The following is a 26,045-nucleotide window of genomic DNA, read 5'->3' as shown; positions in this document are numbered from 1 at the left end:
GGATCTTTGCCAAGAGAGCCATTATTTCAGAAAAGATTATCCAATAGTGACATTCTGTCGTGCTGTCTGTACTTATTAGCAGACATTCTTCCATTAAAATCTTTCATTAAGTCTTTGGTTCTTTTCTTTAGTTCGTATAGGAAAGATTGGATAAATATTGGATTCTTATCAGTTTTCTGAATAATGAGTTGAATATCCAACATCCTCCAAAGCTGGCTAATGAGTTTTGTTTAACGATTATTGTGAATTCATAGATTTTAGCATATTGGATGTTTTAAACCGTTGTATTTATTATTATTATTATGACTATTATTTTCATGCTCAAATTGTCTAACTTTAGCCAATGGAAGTCCTTTGAAGTTAGCTCCTGTGACGTTTCTGGACAACATCAGTAGTATTTCATTGCTCCCTTGCTTTTACATATGACATGTTTTAGGCTTATGTTGTACATTGGATAATTTAGTTGTTCTGTACAACTCCTGTCCTGAACTACCGTATCTAATAGTTCCGCTATCTGTATACTGTTTAGTGACATTCTATTTAGTAGCTATGACATGATTACAAAACAGAATGGCAGATATTTATAGTAATAGTAAATTTCAACAGGTGGTAAATGGTAATTAGGAAAAAACATAATGATTATGTAAATAAAATCCTTAATTTTTTATTATGAGTCCTGCAGAGCATGGTGCATAAATCCTTCGTCACCAGTTTGTATTTTTTTTTCCCCCCAGTTAATGTCCATCAGCGTGTTGGCAGTTTCCGCTTGGATGAGGGACTACCTAAATAATGTTCTGACTTTAACTGCAGAAACAAGGTAGGCTTTATGATTAATGATTGATTTCTAGGGCTTCCCTGGTGGCGCAGCGGTTGAGAGTCCGCCTGCCGATGCAGGGGACACGGGTTCGTGCCCCGGTCTGGGAAAATCCCACATGCCGCGGAGCGGCTAGCTCCGTGAGCCGTGGCCGCTGAGCCTGCGCGTCCGGAGCCTGTGCTCCACAACGGGAGAGGCCACAACAGTGAGAGGCCTGTGTACCGCAAAAAAAAAAAAAAGATTGATTTCTTTCATCAGGGTTTCCTCAGACACTATAAGTAACAGGGTGTTTAGACGGTAGTGCTCATCCACGATCGTTTGGAAAGTTTTTCCTGCCCATGGCAACACTTGCATTTTCCAGCATATCATTAAGGTGTGCCACTGGTTCTGGAGGACACTTCTGGTTATGGTAATACCACTTGCCTGTCCTTCTGACAGTGTGCCAGCCGTGTCATATTTGTGTATAAAGGACGACACAGCTACTTTTCCTTAAGAAAATGATCGCCAACTTCTTCTTGCCTTCATATTCCTGAGCTAATGAAAACCAAACCCCAAATGTCATTTTCTTACCCAGTTTCAAGGATTGACCCACTAACATCTCAAGGGGCAAATTACTTAACTTCTCTGAGCCTCAGTTTCTTCATTTCTGAGTGGGGATTGTACTAAATGCCACTCTGGATTTTCCTAAGGATTAACTGAGATACATTTCTATAAAGTCCTTAACACGATGGAGCTTAGTAAGCCCTTTGTAATGGTCGTTTTTTGTTATCTTAATTATTACTCGTACTGTTATGGCTCTAGTTAATAATTTTTTCACAGTCTTAGCAGAAAGCATTTCCCTCCCTTCCTTTTAATTCAGACCAATTTCCCTTCCATAGCAGTGTTTCACATCTTTGGGAAAGGTCATTTGTTGGGGAGAAAGTGCATACTGCATATGGAGTCCCAGACCAGAGAAGAGTAGGGAGAGTCTTCTCAGTTAAGAAATGTTGAAAAGGGTTTCCCTGGTGGTGCGGTGGTTAAGAATCTGCCTGCCAGTGCAGGGGCACGGGTTCGAGCCCTGGTCTAGGAAGATCCCACATGCCACGGAGCAACTAAGCCTGTGCGCCGCAACTACTGAAGCCCGCACGCCTAGAGCCCCGTGCTCCACAACAAGAGAAGCCACCAAAATGAGAAGCCCGTGCACCGCAACGAAGAGTAGTCCCTGCTCGCCACAACTAGAGAAAGCCCGTGCGCAACAACAAACACCCAATGCAGCCAAAAATAAATAAATAGATAAATAAATAAATAAATTTATAAACAAAAAGAAATAGTGAAAAGTCTCATGTGGTTTCCTCAGGTTAAGGCTTCAGAGCTAATATTAGATCGACTTTTTACTGACAACCCCTATCTTATATTTTAAATGAGCTGAGGTCGGAAGACTACCACTTGTATAAAAAACTAAACCAAACAAGACAAAAAATAAAACAAGCAAGCAAATTGGTGATTGTTCAGTGATTCTGAAATAGAAATCCAGTCTTCAGCTTTGAGGCGTGATGATTTAAAGGATTATTAACACAAGTCAGTTGTGTCTTGTACTATGTCTTGGGTGCATTTTGGTTATATTTTATTTATAATATGACATTATTGTTCTTCTTTCAGGGTAGAGGAGGCTGTCATCTTGACTTATTTTCCTGTGGTTCATCCGGTCATGATTGCTGTTTGCTGTTTCCTGATCATCGTGGGGATGTTAGGATACTGTGGAACAGTAAAAAGAAATCTCTTGCTTCTTGCATGGGTACGGTGTTTATATCTATTCTTTATTGTGGTTAAAAAGACCAACCAGTAATGTATAATTGGTTCATCAGTGCACAAGCTTACATGCTTAGGGAACTGTGATAGCGGTTCCCTAATCTGTGCTCATTGTTCAACATCCTGTGAGAAGGGAAGTGTTCTTTCCATGAGAGACGATTTCAGTACAAGTATTTGCTGTACTCAGAAGATGAGGTGCGGAAATATGTACACTATTTAATTATTTCACTCAGGCCATGTGTTGACATTTTCATCTGAAAGTACGAATTTTTTCTAGTGTCACGGACCTTATTACCACTCCAACAGCCCCCTCGGGACTAGAACTGAGACGTCATAATGGAACTCTCTTTCTTTCTCTCTTTTCTTGTTTTAAGCAAACCCACCACTTAAACCCATGTGGAAATTCAGGTGGTGAGGTAGCAAACAGACATCATAATCCCGGCACTGCCTTTACATAGGTTAGTGGATATGAGTCTCAGTTTCTATAGTTTTAGTGTTTTGTTTTTTAAAAAATTCTGGAACAGTTGGACTAAATTACTTCTTAAATTCCCTTCAGCACTCAAGCTCTATGATTCCAAAATCTATGATTATGCCTTTAATTCAAAAATTAGAAAACCCTCTTTTAACATTAAAAACTTGAGTCAATTAAAAATACAGTTTACAGATAGAGTTTTGAAGCTCATTGATTGTATAAAATATTATATGTTAACGGCCCCAGGGGGTTGAGGCTGCTAACATGTAATTGCAGACATATCAGATTCCTAAAAAGTAATTCATTGAGTATATTCCTTTCTTTGCCGTAGTTCTCAATGGTATCTGTGCACTCATTTCTTGTAGGGAACTTAAAAAAAGGTGTTTTTATGGTGTGCTGATAAGCTGGATATCTGAGCAGAAAAAAAGCCCTGATTTGTAGCATTTGAAGATTTCTGTGATGTAAATACTCCCAGCATGGTCGATTTCAGGCTACCAACTTGCCATTACTGAATGCAGAGCTGGGGAGGGATGAGCACAGATTGGCTCTCAGGAGACAGCTCCCGCACGCCAGGGCTTGACTAGCTCCCGTCCCAAGCCCATTAAAACAGACTCTTAGTGTGAAGCTGAACTAAAGCTTTGCATTTCACAAGAACAACCTGTGTTAATGTATTACTTGGCTTCGTGGAGGATAACTCTTTAGATCCATGATTGGAAAACAGAAAATGCTGCAGAGAAAGGGGACATGCCCATTGCCTTACTTCTGTTCACTTTGGTATACAATGCTTTTGACTGTATTTTATTTATAATATGTCATTAATTTTCTTCTCTCAGGGGAGAGGAGGTGGAAGGGTTTGGCACCTATGTTGCAATTCAAGAAATTTGGACAATAATTTAAACAAACTAAAGTACTTACTTTTTATGAAACTTACAGTTTAAGGGATGGATAAGGTATTGAAACTCAAAAAAAAAAAATCTCAGAATCCTTTTTTAAAACCACAATCTTACAACGATGTCCTATGTATACAACCAATTTAAATATAGCTGCTGTTCTTCCTCCTCCCAACTGGTATGATTCTGGATGGTCCCTGGACTGTGGAGGTGGGGTGGGGTAGGATAGCGTATTTCATGGAACTTCAAAGACTTTTAAGAACATATTTTGAAAACCATTTACGCATTCCATTAGATTGCTTGAATGCAAGTAAAACAATTTGACAAATAACGAGGTAATTTGGGCTCTCCTTGGGGTAGGATGAGTCATAGAGACTTGTGCATGGGAGCTAGTTTGTGATGTTGGAAAGAACCTTATGCTGCACAGGTGACATGGAGGACTGAGGTTCTAAGGGCCAGAAACTTGTTCATTCATCCATTCTTCAAACATTTATGGAGAATATAGGCACTATTAGCCTTTGCCATCAGACCAGTGTATACACAGTGGATAGGCAATTTCACTACTGTCTGACAAGACCTCTAATAAGATTTACTCTGAGTACTGAGGCTAGAGAAGAGCTCCAAGCTCAGTCCCAAGGGGTCAGCCTCTCCTCCAGGAGGATGACTGGCATAGATTGATACTGCTTTATCCCATCCCGCCCCTTTTGGTGGATGTACTCTTTTCCACAAAGCAGCTTCTGGTGCATCGCTGTTCCACGTGTCCCTGGCTGCCGTCAGCTCTTGGTTGTTCCTTCCCGTTGACTATCTGTGGCAGTTTGTTCCCCATTCCCATCGGGCTGCCTGTCTCCTCTTAGCAAGTTCCTAGATGTTACTCTGTCTAAACCCAGCACAGCCTTTCCTTTGCTTGAAGAATGATTTGTGGTCTCAGCTCCCAATTGCCTGTTGCTCGTAACTGATCTGCATCTGATCTGCTTCTCAGGCAGTTTTTTCTCTGCCTTTCTTTCCATAGCCTCCTTCTCTAAACAGTTGTCAAATCCTGTCGGTTCTAGTTTTACAATCTTGGGATCCCGTCCCTTCCTTTCTTATTTGGAATGCCCAGGTTCAGGCTCTCCTGACTTTTTTTTTTTTTCTTAATTTATTTTACTTATTTTTAAATTTTTGGCTACGTTGAGTCTTCGTTGCTGTGCACAGGGTTTCTCTAGTTGCCGTGAGCGGGGGCTACTCTTCATTGCAGTGCGCAAGGTTCTCATCACGGTGGCTTCTCTTGTTGTGGAGCACGGGCTCTAGGTGCTCGGGCTTCAGCAGTTATGGCTCGCGGGCTCCAGAGCGCAGGCTCAGTAGTTGTTACACACGGGCTTAGTTGCTCTGCGGCATGTGGGATCTTCCTGGACCAGGGATTGAACCCGTGTCCCCGGCACTGGCAGGCGGATTCTTAACCATTGTGCCACCAGGGAGGTCCCTCTCCTGACTTCTTGCTGAAACAGTGCAGAGCCCCCTAACTAAACTTCCTGCCTCTGTTGTCTCCTAATTTACCCCAAACCAGTGCTGCCAGTTAATACAATGCAACAGTGATCACATTACTCCTCTGTTCCGAAACCTTGAAAGACTTCTGGTTGGGTAATGAAGTGTTTAGAGACACTTCAATCTTGCATCAAGCTCTTCTGCAATCAAACCTTCATCTGCCATTTTTAGCTTTCTTACCTACTTCATTTTGTGACTGTTCTTTCCTGCTCTTACTCCTGCCGTCCCTTAGCTGGAAATTTCTTCTTAATGCTTTTGTTTCAGTACTACCAGCCCATTACAATTTGCCTGAAATACTACCTCCTGAAATTGTAATAATGACAAAGATGATGATGATAATCAAAGTAGTTAACATTTCTCGTGTGTTGACAAACTGTAATGCTTTCAGACTCGTAGAGGTTTAAATGAAATTTTTATATGAAGGGCTTTACATTAATTAATCAATTTCGAGATAGATACTATAATTATTCCCATAATATAGATGAGGAAAGGAAGCACAGGTTGGCTCAGTGATTTGCCTGTTTGCATAGCTAGTAAATGGAGTATATGGTATTCAGATCATCACAGTCTAGTTCGAACAACATGTTTACAACAACTTCACTATTTTACTCTGTAATTGCTGCCTTTTCTTAAATGCTTAAGTATCTTAGTATTATTTAATTATTAATACTTAGTATATCTTAAGGATTAGGCATCTCACATTGTATAAAACATTTTCCCTATGATCTTTCATTTTAAACTCAACAACAATCATCTAAGAGAGATGATTACAAATGAGGTTCAGAGAGGTTCAGTAATATGTCCAAGGTCACTCAGCACTAGCAGGTAAAGCTTTGATTCAGACCTCTGTGTTTCTGACTGCCAAGCCCATTCTCATTGGGCCTTTACCGATGTCTCCAACAGACATGTCTCAACTTTTGAAGGCCAGTGCGTTTCTCCTATTATAAATTTCCCTTTTTTTATAACCAGCCCAAACTGTCAGACTACAAACAACTTGATAATATGAACCATTCATCTTGCCTATTGCTTTAATAACTTTTTATGAAATCGAGTAATAGACAGGAAATTAGAACAGTGTGAGTACATCAGATAGGGAGGATGGTGTCTGGAAGGCAGTGAAGAGGGTGAGATTTTAAGGGAGGAGCCTGGCTGTTACATAGGTTTTGACAACAGTGAGCACTTAATGGGGTGAGCACTAACGCAGGATATGACAGGATGTCAGGTCTTTGGCAAATATTTGCAACGAAACTCACATGATTTCTTCCTTTATGTCCTTTAGCTTTTTCTTTTGTGGTATGCGGGCCTCTTATCCTTTAGCTTTTTATCCTAATTTTTTTTTTTTAATTAGGAGGTTCCTTAATTTTGGATACAAATGTTTAAATAAGCCCAATGCATTCAATCCAACTTGTCCATTTCCTTGTACTCAAAATCGCGCTTCACTTTTAAGACCTGTAAACCAGATTAGAGAAGAAAGCTTTAAAAAAAAAAAAAAAAAAAAAAGACCACCAGTATCTCTGAGAGCTGCCACAGCTCTTGAATGATTACTAAGAAAAGGTCTGGCAACTGGGCTATGGTGCTGTTTAAGCAAAAGTCAAAATGCCATTATTCATCAGACTGATCAAGAAAAAGTGAGAGAGGCTCAAAACAGATCTTTATAACCGACCTGCCTTCCCACGCTCACCCCTCCAACAAAACAACTGCAGGCTAAGAGACCACCTGTAGGAAAACACTTCTGGTGAACCTTGGTCATGAAGTCGACCCTTTTATTGAATTATAGATGCAGATTGCTAAAACACCCTAATTTAAGTTTCCTAAATAAACTACAGGACATCCAATAAAACTTGTATTTCAGATAGACGACAAATAATAGTTTCGTATAAGTTTGTCCCATGCAATATTTAGGATATACATCTACTAAAACATTATTTTTTATCTGAAACTCAGATTTAAATGAGAATCTTGTATTTTTACTTGCTGAATTTGGCAACCCTGCTCTAACCAGATTTGTTCTTAATAAATATGAAACTGTCACAGAACAGCAAATTTTATATACATATAGGAGGATATTACAAGTAATTAAATTCTAATTATATTGGGAAAACAAGCCAAAATGAATAGGAAGATAAGCTTGAATGTGCCATGACTTTCAAAGTAATTTCGGTAACAGAAATTCCTTTTCTCTTTACAAGAGAAATTAAAGCTAAATGGAAATTGGTTTCAAGCTTTAGATGGGTACTTCCCAAGGCTTTTAGCTGTAGACTAAATGAAATTCATTTGTTATTGCAGTTCTACCTTGCTATTAACAGAGGCATTAGGAAGGCAGTGCCAGCTCAGGGGGAATGTAAACAGATTGAACAGACATGTTTACAATATCGACAACAGCTGAACACCACCGTCAGGAGATCGTCATTTGTCAGAGAGTGATGCTAATATATGCTCGGCTGCCAGCAAACCACAACTTGTCAGGCACTGGTCAGAAATTAAGTTGCCTGAGCCTTACATGTTTAAGATCAGTACCTTGTATTTAAAAGGGAAGGTTTTCTTTTCTTTTTTTTTCACTTTTATTATCCCAGAGAATTTGCACATAGCTAGTGATTGTGTGGAAGCACTTTTAAAGCTTTCTTAAAATATCCAGTGGTTGAACCAGATTTGAAATGATTCTCTTAAGAGAAATCAAGTACGTTTTTAATGGCCATGGAGAAATTAACCATCCTCAGTTTTCTGTTATTTAAAATCATAATGCAAAACAGGAATATCTTTAAATAGTAGTTAATTTTCTACTGACTCTGTTTAAGTCTTTCTTTTAACTAGTTATACATTTAATAATTATACAGCTCCTTATAACCCATTAAGTTAAAATTAAATTATTAAGTTAAATATCTTTATTATTTGCTATTTATAGTTTTGGTTGATAGCCTAGCACCTTTATTTCTAAATCAAAGTCCATCATATCATTGATTGCACGTTCAGCATCTACCCAGAGTTTCACTCTGTTTTCTCAGAAAATACTTATAGCAACTTTATATGGTTAGACTTATTTTACACCTGAGGGGAAGTAGGATGCCTGAAGATACACACCTGCTAGCTGCTTTCATTAGCATTCAGATTCAACTTATACAAGTCTATACGTGTTTCATTCCAACGCCCAGTGACTGGAATACATTTAATTAATTAATGGCACTATTTCTATAAAATTTAAATATGCTTCATCTGTAATCCAAGGTATTCAGTAGTCATTCCGTTTTTAAAAATATAATCTTTTAATGTCCTTATTAAGGAAGGAACTCTAAAAATTCGACCATCGTTCTCCCTTATCCTGTCCAAGAATCAAACAACTTCTCTTTCCCTTTCTGCCTTCTGTCCTTCCCCCCTCTTTCCTTTTTCCCTCTGTAAACATATACTGAGTACTCAGTCTGTGATAGACATGAGATACAAAGATGAAATGGGTGACTGCAAAGAAAATATCACAGCACGATACAGTATTAAGGTTATAAATAAATTAGTGTGGGAACCCTGAACAAGGAGCGGTTGGAGATTTCCAGTAGGCTGGGCAGGAGAGTCTTTATTTGAGCTGGATGTTGAAAATGTGTAAGAGTTTTCTGGTGGAGGAGGGAAGCCACATGAAGAGTATGTGCAAAGATACAGAAGAGTGAAAGAACATGGCAAGTTTAGGCAAAACTTAGAAGTTCTGTGTAACTATGGTGTCAGTGAAAAGCGCATGAAGTAGTCCAACCATGAAGGTCTTTGTAGGAGAGTCTGATGTTATCCCTTGGACTATAGAGTCAATGGGTGTTTCCATCATTTAATGAAATGATAACATTAAGGGCTGGAGGCATTGGGAAGGCTGGTTAGTGGTTATACCCCAGTCTTTGGAAGCCATGCACGGGGTCTAGACTAAGACTAGAGTTTGAGGACTGAGTGGAAGGCAGCTGAATTCAGCAGACTTTGCTGAGACAGAATTTTTGCACATGATAGTAATGGTTGTATTACTTGACACGAGGAAACGGGGTATTATTCAATATGTATGCGTTTTTCATCTAATAGAAACATATCCCTTCAATATATGCGTTTTATTTTGACATGTTAACTAGAATTCTTTTAGAGCTATAGCTTTAAAATTTAGTTGTTAAACTCACAAAAATTTCAAGCAGAGGAAACTGAAGATGACGTAGGCATTTCTGCATCCGGAGGCTCAGCTTGCACATCTCGGTTTTGTATGCACACAAAGCCCAGGACAGAGTTCCATTAACCTTTCTGTTTCTTCAGTGATGTTGGTTTGACTGTCTCTAATTATACCCCAGAAAAGCACACAAGCAGATGTCTCTGAAAGGAAATGTCATGATATTCATGCCCTTAGTGGTGGGTCTTTGTGACAGGATCTTGAGTGTTCTTTGGACTTTTTGCTTACTTCAGAGTTTGAAGTATGAATGGCTCGAGGTTTTGTATTTCTGACTTTGGTGTAATTTAGGTATACTCTGTCATGGTACGCATTTTAAGCTTTGTTATATATTGTTTCTTATTATATACATTTGCGATAGCTTTGGTTAAATATAAGCCATATAAATCTATACCCATTGATTTGGTGAATATCCCTAGTCTGTTCAGAGTTCAGTGACAGATATTTCTCAGGCAGCACGTGCTCTGAAGGGGTGATTCTGCTGTGGCTGCTGGTTACAGGTTCAGCAAATGCTACCTTGAGGTTAATTCAGCAATTGTGTAGAGTTTTTGCTTTCACATCTGGATCCAACATCTATTGACTTCCCTTGGCCAAGGTAAAACAGTAGCTATTCATTCAAAATCATATCAGTGTCTAGATGACTCAGGAAACAGAGTTAAATCAATAGACAAGCAAATGACACGTAAAAGACGAGAGAATTAAGTTGCTTAAGCTATAATGAGGAAAGTAGCTTTCAGAAAACCTGTATAGAAAAATGATGTTGAATATTTACTTAATATGCAATATCTGATGAATTTGATGACTAAATAATAGCTTATGAATTAAAGGTTTTTTTCATGAAATTTCCTAAATTAAAAACACCTACTTTTTCAGAATTGTGATCCATATATTTCCCCCTTTATTCGTAGAAGAGATTTTTTTTTTTTTTTTGACCTCGCTGTGTGGCATGTGGGATCTTAGTTCCCAGACCAGGGATCGAACCTGTGCCCCCTGCAGTGGAAGCATGGAGTCTTAACCACTGGACCAACAGGGAAGTCCCCATTTCCCCCTTTATTCAGTTAAAGGGTTATTACAGGCTCCAATTATGTGCTCAGATTAAGATGAATCTTCTCAGCTTACATGACAGAAACACTAATTTAAATTTTATTTAAAATATATAAACACTGTAGTTGTATCGCTTAGTATTCCTCTTAAGCACAACATTTGAATTATTCGGAAATAAGTGATTATCCCTGAACTTTCATTAGATTACCATTATTTTAGTTTTAAAACTTAAAAATTTGGAAACTACAAGTTTCCGCAATATGGTTACAACTATGAAGACATTTCAGAAACATCTTTAAGAAAGTTGGAATTTTATTAGATGATACGTGCCAATGTAAGAATTGTTGCTAGTTAAGTAAAAATATGAATCTTTTCAGTGCCTCTTCTAGGAAACAAGCATTTAAAATATTATAAATTTTCAGGTTCTGTGCAGGGTTTACACAGCCGAGTTGAAGACACAGACTGATAACTTTTAACAAGACTTGGAGAAGTTTGCCTTTTGTAATTAAAATATTTTAATTCTAAAAGTTCTCTTTTGTGTTATTAAAGTACTGTAAAAGAACTGTAAGGAACAATAGATAGCCTTGTTCTACCAAGAGCATTTAATAAAAGGACATGAGGAATCATTTGAACTGAGATCTGAGGGGGAGGGCAGAATTTGGATGGCTGGTGATTCATGGGCAGAGGTGGGAGAAGGGCCTTTGCAGGGGAAGCAACGGACTTTGAGGAATTGAAAGGCTAGTGGAGGGAGCAGCTGTGAAAAGACTCAGAAGCTCACGGAGTGCTTGGCAAAGGGCATGTGTAGGTCATTGGATAGACGTGTGCCAGTCTTACAAGGCTGAGACTTGGCTGTGTGACCTAGGGCCAAATTATGGAGATGTCTTGAATATATCTTGTTCACATACTCTGCAGTGTGAAGTTTTGGGAGCTGCAGAGTGATGGGATATCTCTTTTGCTACATAACCCAGGAAGCAGTGTCTGTTCTTGCTTTCTTCTGGGCCTTTTTCTCATTTACCTGGGAGAAGATAGCTACCTGGTCCTGCTACTCTGGGCTAAGGGGGCTTCACATTTAGAGAACCCTTTTAATGATGGAAGAGAGAATGGAAGATGTATTTTATTCTAACAATGTGCCTTTACTGATGAAGGAATAAAGGTTTTCAGGTGGGACAGTCTAGCTAATGCTTTAGAATTTTTTTCCCAGATGTACATTGTAAACAAAATTTTATTAATCTGGATGTATTTAATTCAGGTTTAATAGCAAAATTATAGTTAGTAAGCTAAAGTAGGCACCAGGAAACTGGGTGTGGGGCTAGGATGCCCTTAGGGAGACCAGCCAGCCAAGGGCTCTTGTGGAATGGTTTGAACAGTAGTTCTTTGGAATGCTGCCACAATTTCCCAGGCTCAGGGGAAAAAAACGTTCCATAAACAATTGACTAGTAGCAGAGGATTGTTGTAGAACTGCTTAACTTGTTTGAGAACAAACTTTTTAAGCATGTTAGAAGCACTTACCTACAGATAATGGATATGCTCCTTTCAAATCATCATTTCTCTGTTTATAAAAGCAGGTCTTTAAGGATCTGCTTATCAATTTTCAATATTCTTATAGCTAAAATATTTGTTGTAACAAGCATGCATTTCTCTAATTGATCTGTAATTCATGCTATTTAATTCAAATTGTTCCTTCTACCAATTAGACTGAATTACTGATGTTTGGGCAACTTTGGTGACAATTTAGTGATTTTATCATTATTCACATATAGTTTTCTTTCCCTGAACATTAAGCATGACTGTGGATCAGCTTGTGTTCTTCTACTTTATTATTTTAACAAAGAAAATACATATTTTTGGTTTAGGAAGAAAGTGTTTTTGCTGGAATAGGTTTATCAAGAAGAAAAAAAAGAATGAACCTCTTCACTTATAATAAATATTTGTATTCGTGGATTTATAAAATTTAATGGAAACATTTCCCTTTAATACTCTTTTTAACAAATAGGTTTGAGGTTTTTCTGGAGAATGTACAAAGGTAAGTTAAAATGTATATCTTGTCTGAAAATAAAGGTAAAACAAAAGAAAGTGATTTAGAAGATACTTTCACAAATATAGAATGATTCAAAAGTTATTGCAGATATTAAAGTATGAACTCCCTGCCTACCTAATAAAATCCTTTGAAATTTCCAATTACCTAATCTGTTGTCTTGTAAATGATGTTGTCCTAAAGACGCAGGTGGTAATGGACTCACTCCTCTTGTGTTTGTGAGGTATCTGGCCGTGTTTGCGTCTGAGAGGCATGAGTTGGATCAGAATTGAGCCTGGTGTTCTTTGACTGTGTTGCTTAGGATACTTCCTCTGTACTTTCCTGCCGAGGTTCTGGTGATGGGGACTCCTGACTTGCGTTCTGAGGAATAGCCCAGTAATACATAGAAACAACCTCTTCCGAGACCAGGAACACCCTGTAAATCTTTTGCAATGGGGCCGAGCATGCAGACTTTAGCTGACCTGGCTTACAAAGCAACAGAAGCTATATACATGGTGACCTGTCTAGCGTGTCCAGTTGCTTTATTGCCTTACCCTTAATGTGTTACCTGTCACAATATACATCACTGCCCCCGAGAACCCGTGGCCCCTGGCTAAGTCCCTCTGATTTTGGCATAATACGTTTCTCTGTCTCAGAGTTTGAACGGCGTGTGAAGCAAACGCTTATTAATCTGAACTTCACCAACATCTTTGATAGAGAAACTAGCTCAACAAATTACCAGTGTAAATAAAATGGAAAAGGGGAGTAAATTAACATACATTATTACAAAGATTCTTCTATGTATTTATTCAAATGTAAGCATGAACAAAGGACCACAGCATACCGATACTTTCTTACTTTAGCTCACCTTTCTGCATGAGCTCAGGAATGCCAAGACTTTGTTTCTTCAAAAACTGGTTTATAGTTCTAGCTTTTTCTAAATTAGACTGAACTCATCTCATTTATAATTCTTAAAAGAGAGGAAATTTAATGCTGCCTTTTCTTGGAAAATTTTGTAAAGACACACAGAACATGGTGAATAGTTGGCCTTCAGAAAGTACCAAGCCTGTGTCTGCTATGACATCGTTTTAGACTTGGCTAAAACAGAGGCTTTGTGTGGACGTGTGTTCTAAGCACAAGTGCTCTTGGACTGTTAGTAGTTTAGTCCCGGTGGATTCTTAACAGAATGTCAGCCGTTCCATTATCTTGTACAAATATTTGGCACTGGAATTCTCTTATTTACTAACTTTAAGTAATATAATATTTTTAAACCTCCAATCACTGGGAAAGGAAAAATAAACAACTGACATAGAGATACTTAGCACTGAAAGCTTGCAGAGTTTAGCATTTGACAGGGTAGAGACTGGAGTTTATCATTTATCATTTAGTGAATGCAGGCCTTTCATCAAACTTTTTGTTTATTAAAAGAGTTGGTTATGTAGCACGTAGGTAGGAGTCAAAAGGCACCGTGTTTTTAAAATATTCAAATGTCCAGTAAAGTATGTTATATTTTGAAATAGTTTTTATTTGTGGAGAGGTGAGTCTCAGGTTGTATTAATGTTCCAAGATAAGCAAATCTGACTTTTGTGGTTTTAAATTATGTTGAATGTTACTTATGAGAAAACAATCTGAGTTTTTAGTTGTGAATTAAGAGACTAGCAGATTAAAATAACTTTTACAGTGTTTATACTTTTTACTTCTCACCCAGTGAAATATATTCTCACTGAGGAGGTTCTGTGATATGTGGTTTATTATCTGCTTTGCTCACACAGAGAAATTTATATATATAAGTGTTTCGTGGAAGACATTACAATTTTGTGTTAATGTAAAAATTCTTTTCCAGTTGGCATTTATACAGGAAAACAGTTTGGAGAATAACTGTTTTGTCTATTTATCGTAGGTTGGATATAGGATTTTTTGTTTCCTTTAGATAGTATATATCACAGAGTCCTCTATCCATAAAACTGGATATGATGAGGATAAGTTTTATATCAATAGAACATAGTTCCTATTTAAAAGCTCTTAGTAATTGAAAGTATCTTTTCCTATACTTCTCAACTGCTTATAAAGTTTAATATTCTCAATAAATTGATTGGCTTTGTTAGGGCAGATTGCTTTCTTCTTTTCATTAGATTGATGGAAGTTAGAAAGGAAAAATTTTAAATAAATCTATTTTCCCCAAAGTGAAAATTATTTGAAATATTTTGTACAAAACAAATATTACTTTCTTTGAAATTTTATTAAATCAATTATTAGCAGTACATAAGTAATACTTATTTCATTTATTAGTGTTTTTATGAAAGTTCAATTTAATGAACTGTTAAGCACTCATTGGCTATATGACATTATATTTCATTATGAAAATTGTAAGATATGAATAAGAACAAAAGTTAATTTTACTATTAACTTTAAAAGAAGCTGATCTGACTGATTTAATGTAAGGTCAAAACATAAAAAGAGATGGAATTACTGAGATAAAGTGTCAAGGAATTTAATATAGTAGTTAAAGCAGCATTTATGCCTTTAATTAGGCATTATTTGGAGGAGGGAAAAAGGAATTTTTTTGCCATCCTTAAAATTTTGATATTACTGGTAGTCTTTTTTTTTTTTTTTTCCTACTAGAAAAGGTCAGAGATGGGAATGTAGGTGTTTTAATTCAAAGACAAGAAAGGTTTTGTAAATACCCGTGTGAACATGTACTTGTGTGCATTTGTGTTCAGTAGTGGGGGGGGGTCTATAGATGATGGATCGTGAGGTATTGCTAACACCACTGCCAACATCCGTGATATAATATGTACTATGTGCCAGCCACTATTGTATGTGCTTTATGTGTATTGGATCATTAAATTCTCCCAACTATACTATAAGGTTGCCACGATTGTTATCTCCACTTTATAGATGCAGACACGGAGACACAGAAAGGTTAAGTGATTTGCCCAACTACGATGTGGTAGAGCTGGGATCTGAATCCAGGAACTGTGCTCTGAAAAACTTAGTGTTCTGTTGCCTCTCAATGTACCTAGCTCCATTTTCTCTTTTCAAACATACAGCTAATGATATTTTTGTAATATGTTTTGGGGAATAACTTACACAATGTATATATATACCTTTGACATAATAAATGTACATACATACATTTGCACATACACATATATACCTATAAGAATACTTTATTTTTTACATACTTTTTATATACTTTTAATTTTGTATACTCACAATACTTGATTATATATACAAACGTGTGTTTCTCGAGCAAATAAACTAAATCCAAGCCTCCCTCCTTGAACGAAATTGCCCATAACATAGAGTTCTAAACTTCAAAATTTTGTGACTGAAGTGAATTCTCCAAGTTGGAAAATAATCCAGCTCGCATTGATTTGAGCAGACTGCCTGTGTGGTTTTATGAGCAATATTGGAGGAGACATTCAAATTTCCAAATAAGGTCTAGTGAAAGAGACCTCTGGGGTGGGGGGGGCGGGTCTGTAAATCACATTTAAATATAAACTTTTTGCATTTTGTTACAGAATCCCTATTTTCAGCTACTGAAGGTACATTTAGGAAAAGGATGACAGCACCTGAGTATAAGTTTCCAATTGCCACCCCCCCTCCTTTACTCCCAATAACCATGAAGTGTAATTAGGCTACTTATAATTTTCAGCCTTTTTGAATAACCTTTTCTCTGTAAAAAATATAAAATCCTCCAGCTACCAGCGTCTTTCTCTTGATTGTCGAGTCTTCGGGGCAGGGCTATTGTTTGTTTTAATTTTATTTTTACTTTTATCAGAGTGCTTCATACACAAAAGGTAGAGTAAATTTAATTCCAAAATACTTCTCATGAAAAATAGTAGTCCTCTACCTTTATCATTTTCCACTGCTAAGAAAGAGGCAACTGCTTTCAATTTTTTTTTTTTTTTGCAGATTCCCTTGGAATTTACTTCCATATCTCTAAATCACATATTTATCTAACTCTTCTCATTCTTTTAGTTTTAAGCCCTATCCATTGACGTCTGTGCAAGATGAGGAACTGGTATCTTTTCCTGCCCTCAGTGCCGCACCACCCTCCAGCCCCGCCCCATGCATACTTCCTCTCTCAGCTCGACACAGATATATTATCATTTTGGTTAGAACAGTGGTTACATGCTCATGACTATGTAAATGTTATTCACAGATGGGCCAGGTAAATTACCAGGTTTACTTTTTTCTTTCTGGAATAATACTTTGGGTTTTTTTTTTTGGAATTCGTAACTCTCCTTGTTTTCTATGTTTTTCTGTCTAAATCAACTCTAAACTTCCCCTGGTGTACGATTTCTCTTCATATATTCAAATATTTGGAGTATTCTATCGATGATTTTTTTTTTTTTAAGAAATCTCTCAGCACGTTCTAGACCCACTCCAGTCTAGACTGCTGAAGCTGCTGCCGTCACGCAATACCCCCTTTACTACCATTCTGAGATTTCCTTTGCCTCCCTTTTGTTTTAGATCCCTTGTTTCCTGGAATCCAAGTCATTGTCCTACTCTGTTTAGTCTCTCATTTGAGGTAGCATATCTTCCAGTAGTTTCCTGAAAAACATACATAGGAAATACATTTTTTAAAAAGCCTGCATGCCTAAAAATGGCTTTAAATACCCTTACAGGTTAATTCCTTTTTTTTTTTAAATTTTAATCTTATTGGAGTATAGTTGATTTACAATGTTGTGTTCGTTTCAGGTGTACAGCAAAGTGATTCAGTTCTACATATACATATATTCATTCTTTTTCAGATTCTTTTCTCATACAGGTTATCACAGAATATTGAGTAGAGTTCCCTGTGCTATACAGTAAGTCCTTGTTGGTTAACTATCATATATAAGTAGTGTGTGTATTTTTTTTTAATTTTATTTTATTTATTTATTTTTTATACAGCAGGTTCTTATTAGTTATCTATTTTATACATATTAGTGTATATATGTGTATGTTAATCTCAAGCTCCTGATTTATCCCTTCACCCCACATTTTCCCCTTTGGTAGCCATAAGCTTGTCTTCGATATCTGCACGTCTGTTTCTGTTTTCTAAATAAGTTCATTTGTATCATTTTTTAAAAATTAGTTTCCACATAGGAGTGATATCATACATGTCTTTCTCTGTCTGACTTAACTTCACTTAGTAAGATAATCTCCAGGTCCATCCATGTTAATTCTAATGGCTATAGAATTATAGGTTGGAAATCATTTTTTTTTCCTTAGAATTTTGAAGACATCCTCCTGCTGCCTCTAGCTTCCAATATTTTATTGAGAAATCCAATGCTCTTTTGGTTTTGAACCTCTGCGGAAAAGGTATTTAAATTTGAACTCCAGTTCTGTTTCCCGTATTCTGCTTTATCCTCGACTATACCTAGTGTCCCCAGTCCTGAGACTCTGTTTTACTGGTTCCACAGAATAACCCCTAACTTCTTTACTGGTAGGGGTGGATAGTACCCAGCTACATAGTGTAGGGGAGGGGACCTGAGGGCTCTAACTTCTTCCTAAACAAGTTTTCAACAAATCATCCTCTTTTTAGCCCTACTTTCATCCACTTCTGCAAGTATCCAGGGCTTCCAGCAGCTAAGCATTTGGAGGGACTCTGTATGTGAATCAGGTTGTTCCCTACTTTCTCCACTACTGATTAAGCGTTCAGCTTTTGGGGGACTGCTGAGAAATTTGCTACTCAACTGTTTGTTTTGTACCTTCCCAAATATACTTGCTGTTGTCTTCTTTCCCTTTTCCTTTATCTCTGGGTTTATGTCTTTTAAAATATCCCTTTATTGTTTTAGTGAAGCTTCAACAGGGAGAAGGGATAAGGACGTGTGTTTAATCTACTTTCTTTAGTGGGAGATCCTGGGGAGTGGGGGAGGTGTCAGGGAAGCAGCTCATTTTCATAAATGAATGTTTCTTTCAGAAAAGACCTCCTGGAGATTTTATTCTTTTGTCTGTACACATATAATGAGATGAAATAATCTTTAATACGAGAAATGAATCCCCTTTATTTCTACTGGAGGATGCATTGACTTACAGGTCACCAAGGGTTAAATAGGAAGGTGGGATTTCATGCCTTTACGTTCCTCCTCAAATACATCCAGGGGACAAAGGGACTAGTTAAACTGTGCCATTCTTGCCATTCTGTGGCCAACGCTTTATTTAAAATAACAGACGAATTGATTTCAGTATTTTTAAAAAAGAATGTGGTTTCGCACCCTCCACGCCCTTCCTGCCCTCGTTTCCTAATAAAGATCTTTTGAAAAATACCAGCTATTTTCTCACTAGACAGGGATTTTACTAAAGATTTTACCAAATAACTTGTGGGTTTAGAAGACTCTTTAGAGTGAGTGACACTAACAGTCTTTAGGAGGAAATGAACAGTTTTACTTGTTGTCATTCTCCAGTCATAGTTACATCCATTCAAGAAATATTCACTGAGTACATGTTCTGTGCCAGGCAGTATGTTAAGTATTTAAAACATAATATCTCTTGTACTCATGGAGTTTATATTCTAATAGATACTACGATATGGTTAATAGTGGCTACCCTTTAGGTAATGCTTCCTGTGGGACAGCACTCTACCTGGTTGAATCCTTAGTGCAACACTGCAAGGCAATTTTAACACTCTCATTTGACAGATGAGGAAATTGAGCCTTAGTGGTTTGCCCAAGGTCATCCAACTGGTATGTAAAGGAGCCAGAATCTGAAGCCAGGTCTATTTTATTTCAAAGCTCATGTTCTTCCATTTGTATAGTTGAAAAAAGTCAACAAAGCAATTTCACCTACAGTGTTTTATCTAATCTTCTGTTATCTAAATCAGTAAGGACACTCATTTCTGAACTGAAAGGTAATTATTCTCGGCTTGAGAGATTTGGTGAAAAAAAAAATCACTAATTAATTGCATCATTTTGAGGGTATATCTTATTATCAGCTTGCCTTACTTGATGCAGTTTTTGCATGAACATATGTTTAGGGATAAAACTTATTCATAGAACACAAATTTTAGTTTAATTACAGTAGAAGAACTTAGCTGTTTTAAGAAAGTCTGTATCAACTAATTTTTAAAGCAAATAAAATAGTTTGTTAATGCAAATAATTGCATTCTAAGTCCCTTGTATAAACACTTTCTCAGGCTTTATTTATTTAAAATGTTCAGTTGATAGTAGCTCAGGAAAGATGGGGAGAGTCTGCATATGGTTCCTTAACTATGTAAATTGTCTTATATGTTTAAAGGCACCCTGGGCTATCATACTATAATCCTCCAGAAAGACACACAGTAAAAGAGAGGCAATGTAGTACAGAAATGTGTAAGCAAAGTCAAGGGGAGTCAAATGTTAACAAGAAACTCAGAGCTCAAATTAGTCAGAGAAATTCAAGGAAACCTGAAATTGGTTTTTTCAGTTGGTAAGCTGATCATTATTTCCACTGACATTTATTAAATACCTGCTGTGTGACAGGTCCTGCCTCGGCACTGGGAATAAAATAATGTTTACGAACAAGATCCCTGCCAGCCAGAACCGATGGTCTGGCAGGTTAGTGAGTGCAGTGAATTGTGGGTGAGGCAGCCGACTGGTTTAAAAGCTGAAGCCTCTGAAGCTTGATATACAGGAGACAGAGATACCCAGGCACACAAGGGGAAAGAGAAGGGTAAAATGCTAACGAACAAGAGATGAGATACTGGAAAACAATGATGAAGAAGAAACTGCGGCACACTGCAGGGAATGAAGGTCAAATCCAGGAGGAAAGGGCAAGTCCATATTGGATTGTATTTCACAAACGAGTTCAGAATTGCATTTGTATAATGCTTTACAAATTCAAAATTTAAAATTTTCCAAAACAATTTCCCATGTGTCAAATCAGCCTTGATGATAACAGTGAAGAAGACTTTATTTTTATCTTCATCAGACAGATGAGCAAACTGAAGTCAGGGCAGTTTAATGATTTTCCAGAGATCACAGAGTGTGTTACTTCAGTCTGCTGACTCCAAATTCAGAGCTCTTTCCACTGTTCTAGGACAGCACTCATGGAGGAGAGGGGTGAGTTGCCCTGCAGACTAGCTTGGTACAGACCATCTCAGCAAACCACGTGTGTTGGGAACATAAGGACTTGACAGACACATACTGACGTCATTAGGAGAGATATACACGTGTTTCAATAATGCTGAGGACAGCAGACGGTTTTGTCGTGAAATGTGATATGTATGTACCCTACCTGCCATAACAGAGCTCAACGGGAGTTGTTGCTTAATTCTTCACTGGCTTTGTTTTATTTAAACTGTGGATTAACACCAAGTTTTATAGATGCCTCACTCAGATCCAGCTCTTAAACTAGTGACTGAGTGATTCTCTGTGCAGTGATCAACACGAGGGTGACTAGGACTCAGAGCTCCCTGAAAAAGAAAATGTAGGCGTAGGGCTTCGCTGGTGGCGCAGTGGTTGAGGGTCCGCCTGCCGATGCAGGGGACACTGGTTCGTGCCCCAGTCCGGGAAGATCCCACATGCCGCGGAGCAGCTGAGCCTACGTGTCCGGAGCCTGTGCTCCGCAACGGGAGAGGCCACAACAGTGAGAGGCCCGCGTACCGCACACACACACACACACACACACACAAAATGGAGCCCTTTCCTGATCACCCAGTCCAAGGCAGCTCCCAGTCTCTTTCCATTGTACCACTCTGCTTTTTTCTTAACTTTTATTTTTTAATTTTTTTATTGAAATATAGTTGATTTACAATGTTGTGTTAGTTTCAGGTGTACAGCAAAGTGATTCAGTTATACATATATATGTATATATAGCTATTCTTTTTCAGATTCTTTTCCCTTATAGGTTATTACAAAATATTGAGTAGAGTTCCCTGTGCTATATAGTAGGTCCTTGTTGGTTATCTATTTTATATATAGTAGTATGTATATTTTAACCCCAAACTTCTAATTTATCCCTCCCTCCCTTTCCCCTTTGGTACCCATATGTTTGTTTTCTATGTCTCTAAGTCTAGTTCTGTACTGCAAATAAGTTCATTTGTATCATTTTTTTTTTAGAATCCACATATAAGCATATGATATTTGTCTTTAGACAAATACTTCACTTCTGACTTACTTCACTTAGTATGATAATTTCTAGGTCCACTCATGTTGCTGCAAATGTAATTATTTCATTCTTTTTTGTGGCTAATGTTCCATTGTATGTATATATCACATTTCTTTATCCATTTATCTGTTGATGGCAGGTTAGGTTACTTCCATGTCTTGGCTGTTGTAAATAGTACTGCTATGAACTTTGGGGTGCATGTACCTTTTCAAATTATGGTTTTCTCCGGATATGTGCCCAGGAATGGGATTGCAGGATCATATGGCAACTCTATTTTTAGTTTTTGAAGGAACCTCCATACTGTTCTCCATAGTGGCTGCACCAATTTACATTCCCACAGCGGTGTAGGAGGGTTCCTTTTTCTCCACACCACATTCTGCTTTGTTTTCATATATTCTTATCTATTCATATATTATGTAAAAAAAATTTATTGAGCACCTACTTTGTGACAAGGAACACGGTAAATTTCTGCCCTTGACAGAGCTGTCATTCCAGTGAAGAGGAATAATCAATAATCATCACTACCCGATCCTTCCACCCTGACTGGCACCATAAATGGAGCGGAGGATTCATGACAGCAGTGGAGTTGTTTTAATTCTGCTGGAATTAGTGAACTTTCAGAGAACCTCTTCTTTCTCACCCTTTTACTGTTTCCTTCTGTAAAGTGACCTCCACAACTGGAGAAGTGGCAAGGAAGAGCACAAAGAACATGGCTGCAGTGGTCCCTTTAGGGCTCCAAAATTTATTTTATGATGCACGTTCTTGAGCAAGTCCTATTGTATACTTTTCACATTAATTTCTTCATTTGTAAAATGAGGTAGTCTTATCCATTGAGTGAATTAATTATGAAAGCATTTGATAAATGAAGCACCATCCAAACGACCCACTTAGGTGAGTATTGAATGCTGTCTGCCGATATCTCAAAATTTGCTGAAATTCTCCCCATCTGCTCCCAAGGGAGGGAGCTTCTTGAATATGTGCCTCCGTTTTCTTGTCCTTTGAACAAACAACACTGAATAATATTTAGCTTGTCTCTGATGACCATATTTTACTTTGAGTCTATCCTAACAGCATTCATTTTCTGTTCTTCTACAGTATTTTGGAAGTTTACTTGTCATTTTCTGTGTAGAACTGGCTTGTGGTGTTTGGACATATGAGCAGGAAATTATGGTGAGTTCAAAATGGAACCACAGTCTGAAACAATATTCGTTCAGCCTTTTAAATCAGATACTCTGGAGTTGTTAGGCACACGATTATTAATTTGAATGTTCATGCTATCTGGTAACAATGAATACTCCCAATACTTCTGAAATGTAGCATTTTCTTTTCTGTGTCTAAAGCATAGTTCCAAAGCATAATTTGTAATTTTTCATTTCCTCTATTCCTATATATATCTTTAATTCCACAGATTGCTTAAACATGGATATAATAGACTGAAAATTATATATGTTCTAAAATAATTTTACCATCTTCTGAGTGTATAATAGGAAATATTCACATTTGCAACAGGACTTGAGAAAAGTTGAAAAGCTACATGAAAACCTTATAAAATGCTGACTGCAGCTGTACACTGATGGCTAGGAAACATGTACCTTCTGTTTGCAGGAAGCCGAACCATCTTCCAAATTAAGAAGTGTGTGTTAGAATGAATGAGAACAAGAGTTTCTTAACCTTAAGATTTTACCAGTCATGTTCGGTATACCACTCCACTTCACCTCTGCTCTATTGGGCATTATTACTTATTTAATGTTTGCTCACTTCATTGGTGAAAATTGGTGCATTGATTATCAATGAGTTTGAGCACCTTTGCATGTCTGTGAAGTCTGGCTGTTTTTGTGGTGGCAGGTCAGATTCTTCCACTGTGAGCTTCGCAGAGTAATTCTGTTTCAGGAAGATGATGTTTTTTTTCCCCCAACATGTAGTCTTTGGACTGTCTACAGCAGGAGTCCACCAGGGTGATTCTTTAAAATGCACATTATAGGGCTCTAGGCCAGAGCTGCTAGATCGGAATAGAGGAAAAGGCAGGGACTGAGTATCTGCATTTGTGGCAAGTTCCCCAGGTCAGTCTTCAACATTTTAAAATTTAAGAGCTCTTAAGAAGCGAAGCAGATTCTTTTTTTTTTTAAATTTAATTTAATTTATTTTTTATACAGCAGGTTCTTATTAGTTATCTATTTTATACATATTAGTGTATATATGTCAATCAAAATCTCCCAATTCATCACATCACCACCACCCATGAAGCAGATTCTTTTACATTTGTTTCTGAGAGGCATTTTGGCAGTTGTGTAAGGAAATTGAAGACATCTCTGGTACTGATGCAGTTATTAAAGATTCTATGGTAAATCTGCTACTGTACTGTGACACTGTTTTGAATGCTAAGTGGTAATTACAGACTAGTGGGTAGTCTACATACTTCAATTTACATGTAAACGATACTTTGGCACTGCTAGACAGCTGAACCCGTCTGAAAACACGCATGCTTTCAATGTGTGACAACTCTCAGTAAGAAGAGAGAATTTACGGTTATTTTTTTCTCTATTAAAAATTGAAAAGTCAGGGCAGGTTCTAACTAGTTTAATATACAGTTAAACACTATCTTCAAAACAAAATCTCCTCTTACAATAGGAATGCTCTTGTTGTCTTTGAGAATCATATTTTCACACCATCCCTAGAAACTTGGCATATTCAGGGAATGAAAAAGTGATGGATTCCAGGGACTCAGTTTCGGTGTCTTACTAATTTTTTCTAATTTCAAAAAACACATGGATCTCCTTAACATTCAAGCAATGAGTAGTAAATTGTATAATTAATTCTTGATCTCCTCATCTCAGCTTTTGTGTTCTTTTTGGTAATTAAAAGGTTTTTAAAAATGAGTTTACTTTCTAGTGGATTTAAAAAAATGGCTTGAACAGTGTTTATATCATACTAATATTTGATAAATTTCCTAAATTATAACAAGTTTGAAATGAATTAATTTAAGGTATTTGAAAGGAAATATTTTGACTCTAGTATAATCCTAAGGAACTTGAGGAAACAGAAAGGAATTGATACTTTTTAGATACTTGCTTCTATTCTGTGAAGGGGCCATCTGCAAGTATTTTTTTAGTATCACAATGGTACTAGATGGGTGTACACTGCCGTGCCCGCTGAAGGCATACATCACTGTTTTGCTTGTGTAAATCTTCCCCCATTAAGTCACCAGGATAAAACAAGGGCGGTTTAAAAGTGAAATGTGGAAAGTAGTCCTTTAGGAAAAACGTTTGTCAGAATTTTTTTTTTTATTATTGCCTTTGCACTAATAGCAACGTGAATGAAAAGTGCCGTTAAACTTTATGAGCTGCGAAATTTTGCAGAACCCAGACTTTGCCTAGAATGGGCTTTGTGCTTTTCTCTGTTCCATGCAAGGAGCCAATACATGTGTGTTTTCCTTTATGGCCAGAGCACTGTATTTTGTGCCCGAACCTCAGTGACCACCTGTGTTTCTTGCTATATTTGGTTTCAGATCAATTGTGGTCACAAGTGGGAAACAACTTAATTTATTTTGGAAAATAACTTAAAAATAAGACTGTTCTAATAACCAAATCAAGAGATTGAGCATCAGGCAGCCTATTTTCCCATTATTTCTGTTTTTTGTATACATGTTCACCTCCCATTCATCATTCCTTCACTAGATGAAATCTGTCAATCATGTTAACTGTTTCAGATTATAAATTTCTAGAGAATTTATTTCACTTATATTTATTTTATGTTCAAAAGGATATGAGATAATAAGAATTTATAGCGCATAGCTTGAACTTTGGTTAGTTCTCTGAACTTTGTTGGAACCAGATGAACACATGGTATACCCAGTCAGCCCATTATTTAGGGAACAAAGTTGTGTGCCCAGGTGTTGGGGTGTTTTCTTTTGTATTGTACATTTCCAAGTAATAAAAAAGAAAATTAACAAAGGAACAAAATGAAGACTTTCTGTGGCCAGGAAGTTTTAAACTACTATTGATATTGCTTTTTTTTTTTTTTTTTTTTTTTGCGGTACGGTATGGGCCTAGCCGCTCCGCGGCATGTGGGATCCTCCCGGACCGGGGCATGAACCCACGTCCCCCTCTCAACCACTGCGCCACCAGGAAAGGCCGATATTACTATTTTTAAAAATAAGATTTCAAAATATTATGAATATTGAGTTAGTGTCAAATTTGCTTGACTTAGCCCGGTCAGTATTGCTCCATAGATCAGGTGAGGATGTCTGT

At 37.3% G+C, this 26,045-nt stretch overlaps 1 protein-coding gene across 1 annotated transcript in view; it reads left to right on the top strand.

Annotated features, from left to right (window-relative positions):
* The window catches only part of TSPAN12 (tetraspanin 12), a 65,894-nt gene that overhangs the window by 14,905 nt on the left and 24,944 nt on the right, over window positions 1–26,045 (top strand). Inside the window, exons 4-6 of the mRNA XM_082845996.1 lie at window positions 735–817; window positions 2,453–2,588; window positions 22,894–22,968. Of these exons, the coding sequence (XP_082702122.1) occupies window positions 735–817; window positions 2,453–2,588; window positions 22,894–22,968 (294 nt within the window). The remainder of the gene's footprint in view (window positions 1–734; window positions 818–2,452; window positions 2,589–22,893; window positions 22,969–26,045) is intronic.

This window comes from Leucopleurus acutus (assembly GCF_964270905.1).
Source record: "Leucopleurus acutus genome assembly, chromosome: 9".
In the NCBI taxonomy this organism is placed as follows: domain Eukaryota; kingdom Metazoa; phylum Chordata; class Mammalia; order Artiodactyla; family Delphinidae; genus Leucopleurus; species Leucopleurus acutus.
The sequence above is the reverse complement of the archived record's forward strand: the minus strand, read 5'-3'. Positions and strand labels throughout refer to the sequence as shown.